General features: G+C 34.9%; 1 protein-coding gene across 37 annotated transcripts in view; it reads right to left on the minus strand.

Annotated features, from left to right (window-relative positions):
- Abi3bp (ABI family member 3 binding protein) overlaps positions 1-19,616 on the minus strand; it is a 283,774-nt gene that overhangs the window by 13,205 nt on the left and 250,953 nt on the right. For all 37 annotated transcript variants that reach the window (XM_087214414.1, XM_021238886.2, XM_021238873.2 and 34 more), the window contains 6 exons: positions 18,410-18,487; positions 16,863-16,967; positions 12,871-12,996; positions 12,271-12,339; positions 5,367-5,576; positions 261-369 (listed from right to left, as the gene is read on the minus strand). In XM_087214414.1, the coding sequence (XP_087070540.1) occupies positions 261-369; positions 5,367-5,576; positions 12,271-12,339; positions 12,871-12,996; positions 16,863-16,967; positions 18,410-18,487 (697 nt within the window). The remainder of the gene's footprint in view (positions 1-260; positions 370-5,366; positions 5,577-12,270; positions 12,340-12,870; positions 12,997-16,862; positions 16,968-18,409; positions 18,488-19,616) is intronic.

Consider the following 19,616-nt stretch of genomic DNA (forward strand, 5'->3'; position numbering starts at 1 on the left):
TCCATTTATTTCTGCTCCAGAGTTTCTAATTTGTGGTATTCAATATCAACATTTGATATCATTGGCCTTTTTTTTAATGTTGATAATTTACAAGGCCATTTTCTTTTGGTCTGTTTATCCCCACCAATAATTTGCATATTGTCAAAACATGTCTCAAGAGGTATTTAGAAAGCTGGAGTGAAACACAAACTCTTTTAAAACAGCAAAGAAGAAATAATTTCATTTCTTTTTTACACCCTCAGAATAGCACTGAGGCTTACCTTGTATCTGGTTTCAGATTTTCTACTGTGGAGAAAGTTTGATTTGTAATTTGAATGGATTTATTCTTCCCACTGAATGAGCCGTTTTCTCGGGATATAACTTCATATTCTGAAAAATGAAAACAAAAATAATAATTGTCTTCATGCCCTAGTTGATTTAATGGCTTTTGAAGCTAATAGTATAATATAACCATTTATATAAAAGTGAGCAATTGAAATTACAGTTCTAGAGACACATTGATCCCATATATTATCAATATCCAGAAGTGATGGTCATCCCAGTTGATAAAGGTCCCTAAAACACTTTGAGAGTTGCTTACTGGCCATTTCTGCTTTCTCTTTATCAGAGCAGAGGAAGGCCTGGTAAAGACTAATGACCCTCCTGAGTTGATTTAGATATATAGTCTGTGATAATGTTAGGTAAGAAAGATAGTCTGCTACCATCAGGAAGCCCAGTTTGGGGAAAGCACTATATGAGTGGTGATACTTATGTAGAAGCCATGTTTCCTAATCTATGGGGCTTTATGATGCAGACTGAGGAAAAGGTCATGGAATATGTGATACTGCTGTAAAAATACAAGCTGTTTTTACTACATCAATAAATAACAGTTAACCAAATAATAAGCTATTTTTCTGTAGTTCATTATTTGGAGCTATAGAATTAGGAGGATTTTGTACCTATTGCTTATATGAGTCATGCTACCTTTATAATTTTCTTCGTTGTAAAGGAAAATCATCCATCTGTGCATAGAAGTGTGCATAAGTTTCATAAAGGCATGTTTCTATGAAGTTCTGGGGCTTATAAAAAAAAACTCAGAATAAGAGAATATAATTTACAGACTTGTCAATTAGTTTTCCCTGCTCTCCACTGAGATTTAAACTTAATGCATGTGACAAGATGATAGAACTAAAAATAAAAAAAAATAAAACCACCACACTACTCAAAATCACTTCCATTGATGCAAAGAAATAAACAAGAGTTTGGCATTACATAAGGTGGAAAGATTGGAAAAAAAAGCCAGCAAGTTCTATTAGGGACTTCTGCTATTGTATTGAGATGAATATTGGAAATAAAATGGAAACTATAACAGCTAAGGTAAAGCTAAAATTTCCAATTTTAATTTAGGAAGGATTTTTGTAGTTTATTTAAAAACTCCTCAGAACAATTTATTATGACCATTTTTCTGAAAATCAAAATAAAACAGGAAGACAGTGAACACTGTATCTAGACATGTCACTTCAAGTATTAAAGTACTAAAGACCGATAATTAACTAACATTCAGATTTGTTTGTTTCCAACCTCTTTTCTCTCCCTTTGGCTCTTTATTCTAGAAGAGCATGGAAAGGGTGGGAGGGAAGATTAGTTCAAAATTGCAAATTTTATATCTTTTCCTCAGTTATTAAGGGATATTTGCTAGAAAAAAAGATGTAAGCAAATTGCGTTCTTAAAAAAATGGAAACCACATGACTTAATGGAAAGAGACAAACCAAGCCACTTACCTTGAATTTAGTTTCAGTCTCCCCTTCTGTAATATGCCAATAATATCTCTTCATAGTATTGTTTGTGGGGATTAAATCAGAAACATATGGAAGGCACCTAATATTGTGCATGATTTTGCTAAACAGGTGGTACTTAATACTGTTGTTGCTTTTATTCTCTCTATCTCCAAGTTGTATTTTAAAAATAGATTCACAAAAAATTTTAAAGTTTCCAATTGGAAAGATGCAAGTGCTGCTCAGTCACCAAAAGAATAATTTATATAAAATTCTAGTTATTTATATATCAAATGAACCACCTTCAAAATATATTTTGGCTTAGGGTATTCCCTCATCAACTGTTTGATATTCTTTCTCAGTATTAACCCAGAGATTTAGTATTTGAAACTTCCGGCAAACATCTCTAATTTTCATTTGACTCAAATTTTAAATGTTAATAATATTTTTCCTCTGGAAGATCTGAGTTTTCAAAATGAATCTAGGAGTTTTCTTTAAAATTAAAAATATTTAGAATTCCTCTCAAAATTCTAGCTTTTAAATATATGTATGCTTGTCTTGTGCTTTATAAATTTATCTTTCATTTTTAATTCTTTTGTTTATTTTGTTTTTTCGTTTTTTGAGACAGTCTCACTATGTAGTTCAGACTGGCCATGAACTCACTATGTAGCACAGGCTGCCTAAACTTGTGTTGATCCTCCTGTCTCAGCCTCCCAAGGGCTGAGATTGCAAGTGTGGGCCCCCACGCCTGACCCATTTTTAATTCTTTAAAGTGATATCTTTCCATAAATCTTCAAACACAAAGATGGGTTCTACTATTGGTCTACTGAGAAACATTAATTTAACAGTTATTTGTATATTCAAATTCAATGTTTTTTCCTTAGGATACATTGATAATGATGGGAATCATTACTATTATAACAGATAAGGAAACACATTCACAGAGATCATTTATGTGTCCAAGTTGGACATCTAAAATATAGCCAGTGTTTGATTTAAATCCACATTAGCATACTCTTGGAATATGACACAACAATTTATAACTTGCTCTTGGAATATGGCAACAACTTATAACTAACCTAACTCTAAGTTGTTCAGTGACCCTAACTATGATCAACTTTTTACTGTACCTTTTTTCTATTTGCATATGGAAAGGACATGCAAAAGCAACTGAGTTGGAATATATTCATTGGAGGGGAATATGTGCCTGTCAACTTAAAAAAAAGATTACTGGCAGAAGTCAATTCCAGATATGACGGCTACTGTTCATTCTCTTTATTTTTCTTAATCCCTTATTGCAACACCGGTTCCAGTGTCATAAAAATTAATTTCTATACTATCTAAACTGCTGGTTTATAGACAGCCATATTTGAAATAAAGTGGTATTTAATATAACACTAAAACAAAAATGGAAAAACTGGAGCAGATCATTAAGGCAAATGGTCCAATGCTGAATTGTGGATTAGGGAAACAACAGTTAAAGATGAACTTATTTCTATTTAGGAAATATTTGGCCTAAAGAGATGTGATCCTTGTCCATAAAAATTATTGTAAGTCTTACATCCTGTGAAGGATCCCAAACAACCCATTAGCATGTAGTGACCACATTATAAAAGCAGTTAGCTACATGTATAAAGTATTAGTTGTATAAAATATACTCTATTCATGATCCTTCAAGATTACATACTTATATAAATTTTAAAATTTATTGCAGATGAATTTAGAAAAGAAAATCCTGTATATTGAAAAAGACAAATGAGATATTATCTGTGTAAATATATAGTAGATAAAATGCATTAGATTAACCAATCCCAGCTTAATATCCAGCATCTTTTGGGAAAAAGAAATTTTGTAGGTTTTTTGGCTTAATGAAACCAAGCTTCAGACTAGCATAGGAACTCCTTATTACCAAAGTATAAGGATCACGAGTTCTGGATGTTTTTAATACATCACAGATAACCAACACTGATTGATTTTTTGGTTTGGGATGGTTAACAGGCATAGTCCCAAATAAAGAAGCAGGACTAGGCAGATCTCTGGTAACACAGGAACCAAGTGGATTCTTTCTCAGAACAGAGGCTATTTTGCATAAGAAAGGGAAGTTCACAAAATAAGGTAAAGAAAGCCAGCTAAGGCAAAGATCTACTGCTTACATAAAAGTTGCCTGCATCATGTGGTTTCTGCTATAGAGCAATAGCTGCTGTTTCCCCCTTTATTCACAGTAGAAAATATTTCCGGCAGATCCTGAATTTTTCCACTTCACCTTGTATACTGCTCCTCTCTTACTCCTAGCAGTGTTTTCCTTAACTCTTCTATTCCCTGCACCAGGTACATGGCAAGGACTGTAGCAGGAACCTCATGAGCTCAGGCTATCTGAGGACTAGCCTGATTTAGGTTGATAGTCTTTTATTTCTGCTTCTCTTGTTTCACTATCCTGTTCATTATGAAGGACTAAACTGGCACATAACAAATTCAAAGAATAACTCATGGTTTCTTATTTGTCACAATCCTTTCTAGAAAATTGGATGGATATCAAAATAGGAATCAAAATTTTCTGAGATGAGCAGAAAATTGCCCAGAAGTGGATTTAAAAAATTTTTTTCTGACAACAGGTGAAATAACTTTTAGCATGCCTGAAACTTCTGGGTCAATTTAGAAGTTGGGTTGGTTAAAGGAAAACTGATATAAATATCACCAGCAATAGCAACTCCCTATATATTTTCTTTAATCTTCTTGATAATGAGAGACTAGCTCTATCTTCAAACTCTGCAAAGGAGTTCTAAGAGAAGATGGAAGGAATAGTTTAAAGTGATCTGCTAAATTAAAAGGGAGCTCCATAACAAGCACAAAAATAAACTTTTCCCAACCTATGACACTTAGGACAATGAGCCATAAAACAGCAGAACACTTCTAGGGCTCCCTTCTCCTCAGAGAGGCCTCACATGGTATGTACCTCACTCTCAAAGCATCATTGTGTTATGTAAGCTTCCCACCACAGCAACAAGTCCCTTGTGGCATAATGAGATATCTTATAGGCAGTTAGACAGGGCCACCCTCAAGGCACCAGTCCTCAAGGAGCCAACTCAGCGAGGAGCCAACATGGAGAACAATTGAGGCACATTCACTGGTTAGCATTATAAAAAAGAAAAGAGGTGCTACTTCCCCTAGAGATAGACAGCAGCGATCTATATTCTAAATGGGAAATTCTTTGTATGTTATTCATTTTTTCCCATTTGATCCCCATTTAATCAACATTACCTGGGTGACTGTACTTGTAATTTTATTGGTTGATCATGGATTTGTCCCACCTCATGCCCAACTTGTAATTTTCCATTGGGTCTTATAGTTTTGTTCTACTTTGTAGCCACCTCACCTCATGGGTTTGCCGTATAAAACACCATTGAAAAGTGGAGGTGGGAAGGCAACCCATTTTCTGGTCGCCCTTCTGCCTCTCTTAGATAGAAGCTATCTTTTTCTCAATAAATTTTCCTACTCTTAACCTCTGTTATTCCTAGATTTCATTCTTCGATTTTAGAGAACACAAACTTGTGTTTCAGATATCTGGCAGGTTTGGGAATTACATCTAATCCCCCTGTATCACCATAATCTTACCAGTGACAGAGTCATTTAATGGCTTTTCCCAGTCCAAGATGACAAATGAGGGGCACCCTTCCACAGTGACCACAGTGAGGTTGGTGGGTGGGTTCTGTGGTGGGCTGGTGGCATTCCCCTCCATGACTTCCTCTGTGGGGAAGCGTTTGATGGAGTCGGTGATGGAGCAGGGCCTATTGTCAGGCTTTGGGATGTATCGCACATGAGGACCTAAGAGAAAGAAGTTCATCATTTTTGAAACTTGTAAAGATAGAAATTAACTCATAAATATAATTATCTCTCTAAGGACATCCAGTTTCATAGGCAGATGGTTGAAAGCAGTGCTATGGATGGTTCAAACTCGTAAAAAATCCAAAATCTTGTATCTGGAATATATGATACAGATGTTGTTGAATTATTTACTAAATAGTTTTATGTTAATATTAAAAAACAATTTGGTCCCTATGGGCTTGGCTTACTCATATAATTTCTGGGGCATTGAGTCTTACCTCAGTGATAGGGAAGAATGAGCCCTACATTCAATACAATTCTGGTCTCACCTAACAAATCTTAAAAGCTAGACTCAAAAGGATCAAGTAGTTCCAAGTAATTTAAGTGTACCTATGAACAAAATTCAAGAATATTTTAGGAATAAAAAATACATATATATCCAGCCTCACCAAGGTGAAATTCACAAAAATATGTTATTCATAATAAAGAGAAAAACCAGTCATATGAAACCAACTTAGAACTTCTATAGATGTTAGACTCACCAGAAAACAACAATGAACAATTATCCTTATAATCTTCATGTTCAAAAAGTTAAGACACAGAAGATATAAAAACATCCAAAATCAAATTTATAGAAATGAAAACTGTAATATATAGGAAACAAAATACATTGGAAATAATTAATGCACGTAAGATTTTTCAAAATATGGGGCGGGATTTAGCTCCGTGCTGTTGCCTGCCTTGCAAGCTCAAGGTCCTGAGTTTGATCCCTGGTACTGAAAAAAAAAATTACAAAATAAAAAATAGTAAACTTGAAGACATTACCAATAAAACTACCCAAAGTAAAAAATGGGCAGAAAAAAGAAATTCAAAATAAAGAACACTGAGCTTCAAATGGTCTTATATACATGTAACTGAAATATCTGAGTTAGACAAGGGGGTAAGTAGGCAGAAAAAATATAATAGCCCCAAATTTTCCAAATATAATAAAACTTCTAAATACATAAATCCAAAAAGCTCAAGGAAACTTAAGCACAACAAACATGAGGAAAATTATGCTAATCAAATCAAGTTTTTCAAAACCAATGAAAAAGAGAAAATATTTACTGGAGGACCCCCAAAAGATGTTATATGTAGAATGACAAAGATAAAGATTGTAGTGGCTATTTCATTGGAAAGAATGAAAGTGAAAGACAATGGAGCAGCATCTTCAGATATGGAAAGTAAAACCTATTATGTAAAATTCAGTAACTAGTGAAAACATCTAAAAGAACCAAAAGCAAAATACTTTTTAAGAAATATAAAACCTGTAAGAATTTGTTACCAGCAGACTCACACTGTAAGACATATTAAATAAAGTTTTTCAGGTTAGAGGTAAAAATGATACCAAGTGGAAATAAGAATCCACCCAGAGGGGCAAAGAGTACCAGAAACAGTAACTCTTTATAAATACATACAACATTTTCTTGATACTTAAGTCTGTAAAAGATAATTTGCTGTTAAAAAATAAAATAATTTATTATAATTTATATAACATCTAACAGTATAAAGTATGACAATAGTAGCCCACAGGCAGGAGGGGACAAAATCTTATACGTGAAGTTTTTAATTATTACTAGAAGATCAGGTTAAGTTAAAGATGCATACTATAAACCTTAAAAGCTATAACTAAAAAACCAAAGAATTACAACTAATAAGACAACAAAAATACAATTTTAAATATAAAGAATACAATTCTGAACAAAATAAAAAAACATAAAACAGAATCATAAAATGATCTAAAAAAAAAGGCTGAAGGAGAGGAAATGAAGGAATGAAGAATAGATGAGCCACAGAAAACAAAAGCAAGATGAAGATTTAAGTCTAACAATACAGATAATATTAAATGTAAAGTTGTATACATGCCAAATAAAGTTCTGAAAGTTCTGAAATGGTTAAATTTGATTTAAAAAAAAAACAAGATGAGAGAATGTGAGGCTTAGATGGCTTCACTGATAAGTATTGCTAAATATTTAGACAATGTCTATAAGAAACAGACATTAACTATAAAGAGTCTAAAATGTTAATAATAGGATGAGAAAAGCTTGACTGGATATTTAATATCAAAAAATTAGATTTCAGAGCATGGAATATTATCAAACATAGAAAGGGTCACTTCATAATGATAAACAATCAATTAATCAGGAGGATTTTTTAAGATTCTCAAACAATTTACATCTGTATTTCAATATACATATTTAAAATATGTGAATCAAAAACTGACAGATTGGGCTGGGGATTTAGCTCAGTGGTTCCAGCACCTGCCTTGCAAGCACAAGCTCCAGAGTTTGATCCCCGGTACCAAAAAACTCAAAAAACAAACAAACAAAAAAACCTGACAGATCTGCAGGTAGAAATAAATCCATAATCACAGTTTTTAATACTATTCTGTTATGCCTTTTTGATAGATCATGTACACAGAAAATCAGGCTGGATATAGCATAACTGCACAATACAACCAACCAATCTGACCTAACTGATAGCATTCATAGCATGCTTCATATGGACTGAATTATATTACTCTCAAATTCATATGTTGAAGCCCTAACCTCCAGTGTGACTCTATCTGGACTTAGGGACTTAACAGTAAATGAGGTCATAGGGGCGGGGCCCTAATCTAATGTGACTGGTAACCTTATACAAAGAGAAAGAGACATTAGGGGTGCACAAGCAGAAAGAAAAGGCCACGTGAAGACCTGAAAGTTGAGAAGTGAAACCCTGGGAGAAATGAAACTTGTCAGTCTCAGACTTCTAGCCTCTAGAACTTGAGAAAATAAATTTCTATGGTTTCAGGCACCAAATCTGTGACATTTTATTACAGTAGCCCTGACAAGTTAATTCACCATCCCATGTAAGAATAGAAGAATATACATTTTTTTTTCACTTAGAACATGTGTCAAAATGCACTATGTTCTAGGTCAGTGATGGCGAGACTTTTAGAGCTTTCAATGATACCAACAGGCTACTGTAGCATGGATACCATAGATTCACCACCACTGTCTAGGCCATAAAAACATCTCAACAAATTTAAAAGGATTTACATTACAATGTAATTAAATTAGAAATCAATAACATAATTCTCTAGAAAATTCCCAAATACTTGAAAATTAAATACCACACTTCTAAATAATCGAGTCAAAGAAGAAATCAACAGAAAAATTAAAAAGCAGTTTGAACCAAATAAAATGAAAAAACAACTTATCAAGACATTTTGGATGCTGCTTGAGTATTGTCTATTTTAAGAAACAAAAAAGATCACATTATGACAGAAAAGAGACATTTTAGTAATATCAAGAATGAGAAAGGTGACATTAATATGGATTCTATAGATGCTAAAATTATAAGGGAATATTATAAAAAACTTTATGCCAATAAATCTGACAACTTAGATGAAATGGAGTAAGACTTAAAAACAAACTACTAAGGAAGGAAACATATTCTGAATACCCCATGCCTATTTTTAAAAAGTTAATTTATACATAAAAACCTTCCCACAGATAGAATGTTAAACTCAGATTCCCTAAAGATTTGGGAAAGAAGTAGTATCAGTTCTAAACAAATTCTTCCAGAAAACTGAAGAGAGAAATTCAACATTATTTTGATTAAACCTGATTGCACATTAGAAGGAAGCTACAGAGCAATATCCTTCATGAATACAGCTCTAAAAATAATCTTGGAAAATTAAATCCAACGCTATATAAAAATGAGAGTATATTATGACCAAATGGGGTTTGTCCTTAGCATACAAAGTTCATTTAAATTATTTTTAAAAAAATCTATTACTTCATCATCTTCACAAACTAGAAAAGAAAAATCAGAATCATCTCAATAAAAGCCCATAAATCATATACAATCTAGCATCAATTTCTGATAAAAATTCTTATCATACTAAAAGAGAACTTTCTCAGTCCAATCAAAGCATCTCTGAAAAGTCAATAAACTACACAAAGTTAAAGAGTGAATGCTTTTTCTGTAAGATTCCAAGAAAGGATATCTCCTATCCCTATTTCTATATAATATTTTACTGGAGGACCTAGCCAGTGGAATAAAGCAAGCAATAAATAAAGAAATAAATTAATAAATAAATAAAGACACTCAACCCGAAGAGGAAAGAGTAAAACTTTATTCTCAGATAACTTAATTCTGTATGTAGAAAATCCATTTGGTCTACAAAAAAGCTACCGGAATTAACAAGCTTTGCAAAGTTCCAGGATACAGGATGACTGTACAAAAATCAATCATTTTTCTACTTATTAGCAACCTACAATTAGAGATTGAAAAAATGCTACTTTTATAATTTTCTATACACTGAAAACTATAAGACTTTGATGCTAGAAATTTGCATGACCTAAATAAGTGACAGGGTAAACTATGTTCATACATAAGAAGACCCAACATTGTTCAGCTGTGACTTCTTCCCAAGTGACCTATAGATCCAATGCAGTTCTAAACAAAACCCAACCAAACTACCTTTTATGTAGTGACAAGCTAATTCCAAAATCACATGGAAATGAAAAGGACCCAGAATCATCAAAACAACAGGAACCCAGAAGTGTGATATTGGTAGATAAATAGATCAATAGAACAGACTAGACAGTCCCAAAACAGATCGACATATATTGACAATTTTTGGCAAAGGCAATTCAGTGGAGAAAGGATAATTTTTTTTTTTTTTTTTGTAGTGCCAGGGATTGAACTCAGGACCTTGTGCTTGCAAGGCAGGTGCTGTGCCACTGAGCTAAATCCCTGGCCCGAAAGGATAATTTTTTCAATAAATGATCTAAGAACAACTGGATATTCATAAGCAAGAAAAAGAACATGTATTCACCTTGTATTATATACAACATTTTACTCAATATGAATCACAAATTTAAATGTAAAAGTATAAAACGATTAGAAAATATGGGGCAAAAACTCTTTGTGACTTTTGATTTAATCAATGATTTTTAGATATGATACAAAAACAGGAATTAGAATAACCAGAATATTATAAGCAACTTTATGTAGATAAATTTGATAAAACATTGGACTAATTATTTGAAAGACACAAAATTGCAAAGCTCACTAAGGAAGAAAAAATACTCTGAAAAGTGCTATACTTTTTAAAGAAACTGAATTCTATAAAAAACAAATTGAAGAACTGAGCTTAATTAAAATTTAAAAAGAAGAGGGCCAGGGATTTAGCTCAGCAGTACAGCACTTGCCTGGCAAGCACAAGGTCTTGAGTTTGATCACTGGTATCAAAAAAAAGAAAAGAAAAAAGAACATACATGCTAGAGAAAATATTTGCAATGTATATAGCTGGAACATACTTAGGAAATATAAATATTCTTAAAACTCAACAATAAGTAAGCAAACAATTCCATTTAAAAAGTGGGCAAAAATTTGAATGTAACCAAAAAAAAATACAGATAGCAAAAAAACATGTGAAGAGGTGTTCAGAGCCTACAGTCCTTAGGAGAGGCATGTTAAAATCATAATTAGATACTACTACACACCTACTAAAATGACTAACATTTTGAAACTGACTATAATAAGCATTGACAAGAACATGGAGGAACCAGAACCCTCATGATTGTTGACAGAAAGGTAAAACAGTACATTCACTTTGGAAAACAGTTTCAGTCTCTTAAAATGTTATATATAAACTAACTATAATGTAACCATTCCTTTCCTAGATATTTTTCCAAAAGGAATGAGAGCATATGTGTATACAGAGATTTATATATGAATGGTCCCAGCAATCTTATTGGTTATGTTAAAAAAAACCCAAAATGTCATTAATAGGTTTAATAATGAAACAAATTATTATATACCCATACAATAGGATACTATTTCACAATAGGAATGGATTATTTATTGGTATATAGAATAACATGGATGAATCTCTAAATAATTATGCTATGCAAAAGAAATCAGGAGTTTATAATGTATGTTTTCATTTATATACAATTCCATTAAGCACATACAAATGTATAGTAGTTCACATCTGTGGTTACTAGGGACTGGGGACTAGGTGGTAGACATGAGAGGGAGGAATTACAAAGGTACATAACAAAAGTTTTACAGTTTCTGCAGGTATTATTTTGTTTACGATGATGGTCCTGGGTAAATATATATGCTAAAATTAATCAAATTTTAGACTTCAGAAAAAAATAGCAAAGGGAAATACTCTCTCCTACTGTGTTATATTACTTTATCTTTCAAGAAATACTTTATGATCATTGGAGAAATATACTTTCTCAGTCCTTGGTTTGAGCTTTGCTAAGTGACTTTTCAGTTGATACATACTGGCAGATACAAAAAGAAATTTGAAAGGTGACTATATATTTGAAAGGTGACTATTTACTTTGTATTGTCATGAGAATGACTTCTCTGGGTCACTGCTGGTTCTCCTTCCAGGCACCCGAATGAACATATGTGGGGTGGACCTGAGGCCAACCCACCAGAGACCTTTATATCTACTTCTAGAAGCAGAAGCATCTGCCCAGGCACATTCTGGGTCAGCAGACTCTCAGTTGACTTACAGAGACTTAAAAAGTAAATCTTCATTATACTAAGCTACTAAATTTTGTTGGTTATTACATAGCAATACCTGCCTGATTGACCCACTTAAAATAGCCTTATCAAATTCAAGACTGGGAGCCAAACATACCTTTGAATCTGGGCTTCCCAAGATGATCAGTTTCTCTTGTTGGACTTGAGCTGAAGTCAGTTGTATTACCTGAGAATGCAGGATTATGAACAATTTTGGTAAAGGATAAGGAAAGCTTCATGATGCAACCAAAACTGTAGTAAGGACTAAAGATATTTAATATTCTTCCTAAATTGCCAGCAATTTTAATTTCCTTTATCATTATTATACATATTCATCTACAATAAAAAGCCTTTAAGTGTGTCCTTAGTATAAGATGTTCTGGAATATAATAAATCACGAGTTATACATTGCAACCAAGTAGTTAATCCCACTAATAAATTAAGATATGTGTAGTTAGTAATGACATATGATTCCATAGCAGCAATGGATAGTCTAGATCTTTTTAGGAAAGAAACTTAGCTCTTCTATGTCTGTTAAGGGAAGAAGCATATCTTATACCAAGCATTGAAAATAAATATAATTTTAAAATTGAAAAGGCACAAATTAATAATAAAATTGAGAAAAATAGAAGATCCAGAACTGAGACTCTATTCCTCCTATAAAATATTTTAGGTCCTCATAGCAAAGCATCCAATGAGAATGGACTAACATACTAACCAAGTTCTTCTCCAGAGGCAGGAGGTGTTGGTTGCCTTTTGTCTGCTTCTTTTATCTCTGAGGTGGTTTCAGTAGGTTTGAGTGTTGCCCTCATGGGTGGGGAAGTTACTCGTGATGAAATGATTCCTGTAACAACAGAGAGCCAAAGTAGTAAGTCTTTATAGGACCATTTCCAAGTTTCCCATTTATTTATGCAATAAATGTTTATTAATTCCTTACTATGTAGCTTGGCACTATTAGCCAGGCTTAGAGAGGAAACAGAACTTGGTTCCTGATATAGATGGATGTGTGAGCCATGGATATTGACACACCATAGACATTGCGAAAGAAATAGGTAAGTCATAGGGGGGCAAGAAGAGGGAGTGGTTGCATCTATGGGAAAAGACAGAAGGTGTTATGGTCGGTAGGAATGTCTTTACAGAGGATGACCCAGTAAGGGCAGAAGTGATAAGCAGATAGAGATGAGAGTTTTATTCCAGCCTGAAGTTGCTGTAAGAGCTATGTAGGGGAGATGAAATAGCTTGGTTTATTTAATTTGAAGGGGTGAGAGAAGAGAGAACCCAGAGAGTACAGTGAGAGCGGAGAGTGGAGAAATCGAGAAGGACGGATTATCAAATATCTTGCACACCTTGGGTTCAGATGTTATTTTAAGGTAATAAGGAGCTATGGAAATATTTTCAATAGGAAAGAAATAGGATGAGAAGATGAATGGTTAGAGTGTAAGTCCTGGGGCGGGGGGCGGGGAGAGGGAGAGAGAGGCTAAGGCAGTTATTTAGGGGAGAGAAGAAAAGGTGAAGCACAACAGAAGCAGTGAGACTAGATGGGAAAGGTCAGACTGAGAAATATCAAGGAGATGGAATGACTTGACTTGGAAATTAGGTGGTAGACATATGATGTGTCTGGTGCCCAGAGCAGAGCTATCCTGAGTTGCTATATTCAACAGTGATTCTTCCACTCTAAAATTACTTATACTGTACTTCTCTAAAGCTGGATCGACCTCAAGGTCTAAGGATTCTAAGTGTTTAGAGAAGAAAAGAGTTTAGATTGGATTTTATATTGTCATGGGAAAAAAGTCCTTCTTGGGCCACACAGATTGGTGGTCCATCATGGAATCACAGGCAAGTCAAGCCTCTGGTCTACATTTAGAGATACATACTGTTGGTTCTAGAGGCAGTAAACTACAATAAGGGGCCAAGTGAAAATAAGAGGCACAAATTAGTCATAACATTGAGAAAAATAGAAGATCTGGAACTGAGACTCTATTCCTCCTATAAAATATTTTAGTTCATGGTTTGCTATGAGGAACTAAGAGGACAAGCAAAAGAAGTTGCACTTCAGCTGGCATAAGCTTTTCAGAGATGGCAGAGTCATCAGGAAATACTGGCAATGTTTTTTATCCTGGCAAGAAAATTGGAACTCAGAGATAGGAAGATCTGGAGACGGGGGACAAGTTGTGCAAGATGGGGAACAGATTCCATGCAGCAGCCTAAAACTGTGCTCTCAACCACTCCTAGACATTTAGTGACTTTCCTGAATTCAGGATATACATTCTGTAATGTTAATCAGGCCCAGTCTGTACTACTGCCCTTGTTTATTGTTGGCTCCTCAATGCAGCCATTTTCTTTGCATTAGAGGTGAGTGGTGGTTTACGCATCCAGGCATTACTTTAGGTATGTGACTCATCCAGATCTGAAGGCAGCTGGCACTCATGTTATTCAGTAAAACCTGTTTTCCGCATGAGACTGTGTCACTAGGCCTTCACTCAGAAAGACACTGGATGCATGGATGAAAGGCTGATTCCTCCTTCAGACATTGGGCAAAATGATCTAGAGTTTATGACATGTTACAAAAGGTTCACCATCACTATGACCTCTTTTTATCCTAAAAAATGAATGATATCCATTCTCCTTCACACAAACCCTCATCAGTTTTATCCTTTACAACTGTCTTTTATACTTTTATTCTGATTCCACTTACCAACTATTTAGGAAGTAGAGATTTGGGGAGAGGAAAAAACAATAGGGAACATGCTATAACTTGATGGTAGGTCCCAGGGAAAAAAGCCCCTAATAAAAATATGGTAGAGTTTTCCTTTGAACCAAATCATTTTTCACTGACTCTTAATCCAATTCATTTCCAGTCATTATTTATCAAATATTCTCCATGTGCTAAGTGCTGGGTTTGGTACTGGAAATTCAGGAAAATATACCAAAGACTATCATCACAGAGCTTGTGTTGCAGTTAAGGTTTGGAGTGCCCTGCCCCTGGCCTCATGTGTTCAGAGATGGTGCTTTAGGAAGGTGGTTGCATCAAGGGGATGATGTACCTATGGGTAGATTCACCCACTGGTGAGATCAATAGTTATGTATGCTGTTAGGAAGTGGGGCCTGGTTAGAGGTGGATTACTGGGCATGTGACTTAGAATGGTCTATCTCCTTCCCTGGCTCCTCACCTCTGTCTCTGTCTCTGTCTCTGTGTCTTTTTCTGCTTCCTGACAGCCATGGCATGAGCAGCTTTCCTTCACTATGCCCCTCCGCCATGTTGTTTCTGCCCTGGAGGCAGCTAACCACAGACTACAACCACGAACCAGAATAAACCTATTCTTTTTAAAGTTGTGATGTGGGTATTGTGTCTCAGCAAGGAGAAAATGATTAAGACATCTTAGTCTAAAGGGAAGACAAGTATGCAAACAAACAGATATAAAACAATTTGTTCTTTGCTCTAACAGAGGTATGTATCAAGGTCACATACAAAAGCAATGCCAAAGGTTCTCTGGGGAGGTAGAGGAGGGATGATGTGTGAGTAACCATGGTCTAGAGGATTCATGCTATGTGGAGGAGCAGTTTCTACTCAGGTATGGAGGTGAGAAGCAGCTTGACTTCTAAGACAGATGCCTGTTTGGTTACATGGGCTAGGCCTGCTCAGTTACCTCAGTAATTTAGTCCTAACTCTTCCCCTAAGCACCATAATGCTGGGGCTAGCATAAATGCTAGGGCAACTTTAGGTGAGATATATATAGGACTTCATTTCAGGAGGCAGGGCATCACATTTTCCATTATCTCTGGGGGCTTTGCAATGTATATTATCTTATCCTCCAGTAGAATCCACTTGACAGGCTAGAGTCATCTTCTATCTAGGTTTCAAGCATGCAAACATCTAAGCAGCAAACTAGCTTAGATGCAGAGGGATAGTTTCCTTTCCTCTACCAATCCAGAGTCAGAATATAAATCTATAAGTTATAATTTATAATGTTCAATCTGTGGGGCCCACAGAAGCTTGTGTCACATACATCAGTGGGTTATCTGGTGCTTCAAGAACAGTGTAAAAATTAGAAGTCATGGCTAGCAATAAAAGAATCATACCACAGTGATACATGCTCATCCATGTTTATGGTGGCACAGTTTGTAATAGCTAAAACTTGGAAATAGCCCAAATACTCTTCAACTGGAGATTGGATAAAGAAGATGTGGTTTTTCTATAAAATGGAGTACTACTCAGCCATAAAGAATGAGAAACTAGAGACATTTATAGCTAAGTGGATGCACATTGAGGCCATACTCTTAAGTGAAATAAATGGGACACACATGTAAATATCGAATAGTTTCTCTGGTGTGAAAAACTAAAAGTGTAAATAAGGATCAAAATGTATAATTGATATTGTGAAATAGGAAGAAAAGGTCTAAAGAAGTAGGGGAAGTGGGAGGGGTGGGGGAAAGAAAAGGAAGGAAAAGAAAAAATACGAGAAAAGGAAAAAAAATGGAAACAAAGTCTTTGTAAATAGGGAAAGGGAGGAGGGGGTGAAGGGAGGGCAGGGGAATGGGGAAAAAATAAGAACCAAGATACATCATGTAAAGGGACAGGATTCCAATGATGAATGTAACTATATTGTATACCTAAAATGTACCAATAAGCTTAATGAAAGGAACAAAAAGAAATCATGGCCAGCAAAACTGAAATAATGGAGGTGGAAGGAAAGTAAACAATGGACATACTTGAGCTTCCTGGCTTTCCAGTGACATTATTTGGTGGTAAAGGTTTTCTTCGTGGGGGCACAGGTCTAGATGGCAAAGGTGGGTGGTGAGTCCTTGGGATTGTACCTAAAAGATTATATTACAGATAAGTTCATCATAAACATTCACTATACAAAAATCACAGTTTTCTTTAAAAAATAACCTTTGAGAAGTAGCTGTTGATGACAGAGTAGATTTTGTACAAAAGTACATATAAGTAAATATGCTGACTTTTTCTAAATTAATACTGTTCATCTACCAGTGAAGCAAATCAGTACATGTAAAACATTCTATAATTACAGTTGCAAGTATCTAAGTATATCTGCCATTTGAAAGGCTGTGTAGATATATAGAATTTAACATTTTACATTCCCTGAATAGGCTGGAATTTGTGAACTTCATTATTTTCAATTGCTTTTGATTTTGAGACCACATTTTTTATGCCATTTTTAGCTTCAAATTGTTAAGCATATAATTTCTCTTTGGTAGGTGTTTAAACCCATCCCTTAACTTTATTATTATATAGTTAAATAAACACCTTCAGAATCTCTCAAATGATGGTACCAAAATAGCCCTGAGGGAAGAAACAATAATTCTGTGCCTGGGGAGAGCAGGGTCCCTAGAGCCACTTGTGGTGGTTATGCACTGCAGCATGACTCCTGGCTAGAGGCTGTAAGTGGAGCCAAAGTTTCACCCATTCTGCTCATTCACATAGAAGCTCTGTTGCTTCACCAAAAGCTCTGCCAGCTCAGAGAAAGGCACATTTGTTTTTCTAACTCATCTGCCTAAAGAGCAAGGGAAATAAGTGCCTTTTAATCATTTGCACAAAGTTGTCTACTTTCCACAAAAGTTGTCAGGGATAAAGGTGTTTAACCCAAATTTTAAGTCTTGTGTTATAACTCAGAAGTTTTCTTTCTTTGCATTATTTGATTTTTAAACCTTTAAGAATAATAGTCAATAGAGGAAAATGCCTTATGGCTTTAAGGATTTCTTGGGGGTACTGGGAGACAAAGAAGGCGAGAAAGGGAAAGGAAGGGGAAAGGGAGGGAGAAGGGGAAGAATGGTGATAGACATTAGTGAAAAAGAATATATCTCAGTATCCTTGGAAAAACCAAAGGTATTCTGAAAATTGCTAGCTTCATAATTTTACCTATTTCACACGGTATATTCTTCTATCAAGAACAGAAATCATTACTGGACAAGGATAGCATAATAAACCACACAACAGTAAAACTTAAACATGACAAAAACTGGAACCCACAGTGACAGAACATTATGTAAAGTAATTATTAAATTCGTACCCCACCTGAAGTTCTTGTTAACATTTAATTTGTGCACAGAGACTTTTCATTCCCCTAAAGATAATATTTTGGACTATTTTTCTCACAGTATGTATATACTTTTAATGTGGCTCTGACATGTTGAGGGCCATATGGATGTTGCTATTTTTGATCCAACAAATTCTACTGCAATTACTGTGCAAGTTTCAAACTTGGGCTGCAGTAGGGGAGTCAGCATTTTATTCTTACCTGGTTTTCTTGTGTATTGGGTAGAATCCACCGAAACATTTCTACCACTGCCTGATGGCTTAGGTGGTTGTTTGGCCCCTATGAGCAGAGATAATGAAAGAGAATAAATATATAGCAAAAATATACTAAATTCTTCATCAGAACTTGGTAGTCAGTGACAATATACATTCTGGCCAGAGCAGGGATATTAGTGCTTTTGTGCCCAGATATTTTAATTGGCCTTTATCTAGGTATATAAAAAATTCAAAACCCTACATTCATTGGCTATATTATCTCCTTAGAGATAAGGATTGTAGGTTGTTGGTTTGTCACAATTTTTCATGACCCTCCTCCTGTACTGCCTTACTGGGCATTATTGCCTTGCCAGGCAGAATTTCATCTTTGGCTAAGTGTCTGCTTTTTGCGAACGTTTGTGGGTACATTTTGTGTTTAAAAAAATTCCTCCAACTACTCCATGCCCATAGAAACCTTGGAATTGCAATGTGTTTGGGTTTATGCTTAATGAATTAACTTTAAAAATTTTTCTGGGCTATGAAAAGACTTCTAAATTTAATAACCAAACTCAGTAGCATAGGTGGATACAAAATCAGCACTCAAAAATCAATAGCATTCCTGTACACAAATAAAAAACTCACTGAGAGAGAAATTAGGGAAACCACAACTTCACAATAGCCTCAAAAAATGAAAAATGTAGGAATCAATCTAACAAAGAAAGTAAAAGATCTTTACATTGAAAACTACAGTACTCTGAAAAAGCAGATCAGAGAGGATATCAGGAAATGGAAAGATATCCCTTGTTCTTGGATAGGCAGAACCAGTAAACTGAAAATGGCCATACTTCCAAAACTGTTATACAGATTTAATGCAATTCCAGTCAAAATATCAATAGTATACCTCACAGAACTAGAGAAAACAATCCTAAAATTCATATGGAACCAGAAGAGATCTAGAATAGCTAAAGCAATTTTGAGCAGCAAAGGCAAGGGGGGTGACATCATAATTCCTAACTTGAAATTATACTACAAAGCTACCATGATAAACACAGCATGGAACTGGAAAAAAAATTAGACCTGAGGACCAATGGAACAGACTGGAAGTTGCAAAAACAACTCCTCCAACACACTCAGCCACTTTATCTTTGAAAAGGGGGCCAAACACCTTCACAGAAGAAAGATAGCCTTTTTAATAAACGGTGCTGGGAAAACTG

The sequence above is a fragment of the Heterocephalus glaber genome, unplaced genomic scaffold (assembly GCF_053883595.1).
Source record: "Heterocephalus glaber isolate CG9 unplaced genomic scaffold, H.glaber_assembly_v1.0 deba00000122, whole genome shotgun sequence".
NCBI lineage: Eukaryota > Metazoa > Chordata > Mammalia > Rodentia > Bathyergidae > Heterocephalus > Heterocephalus glaber.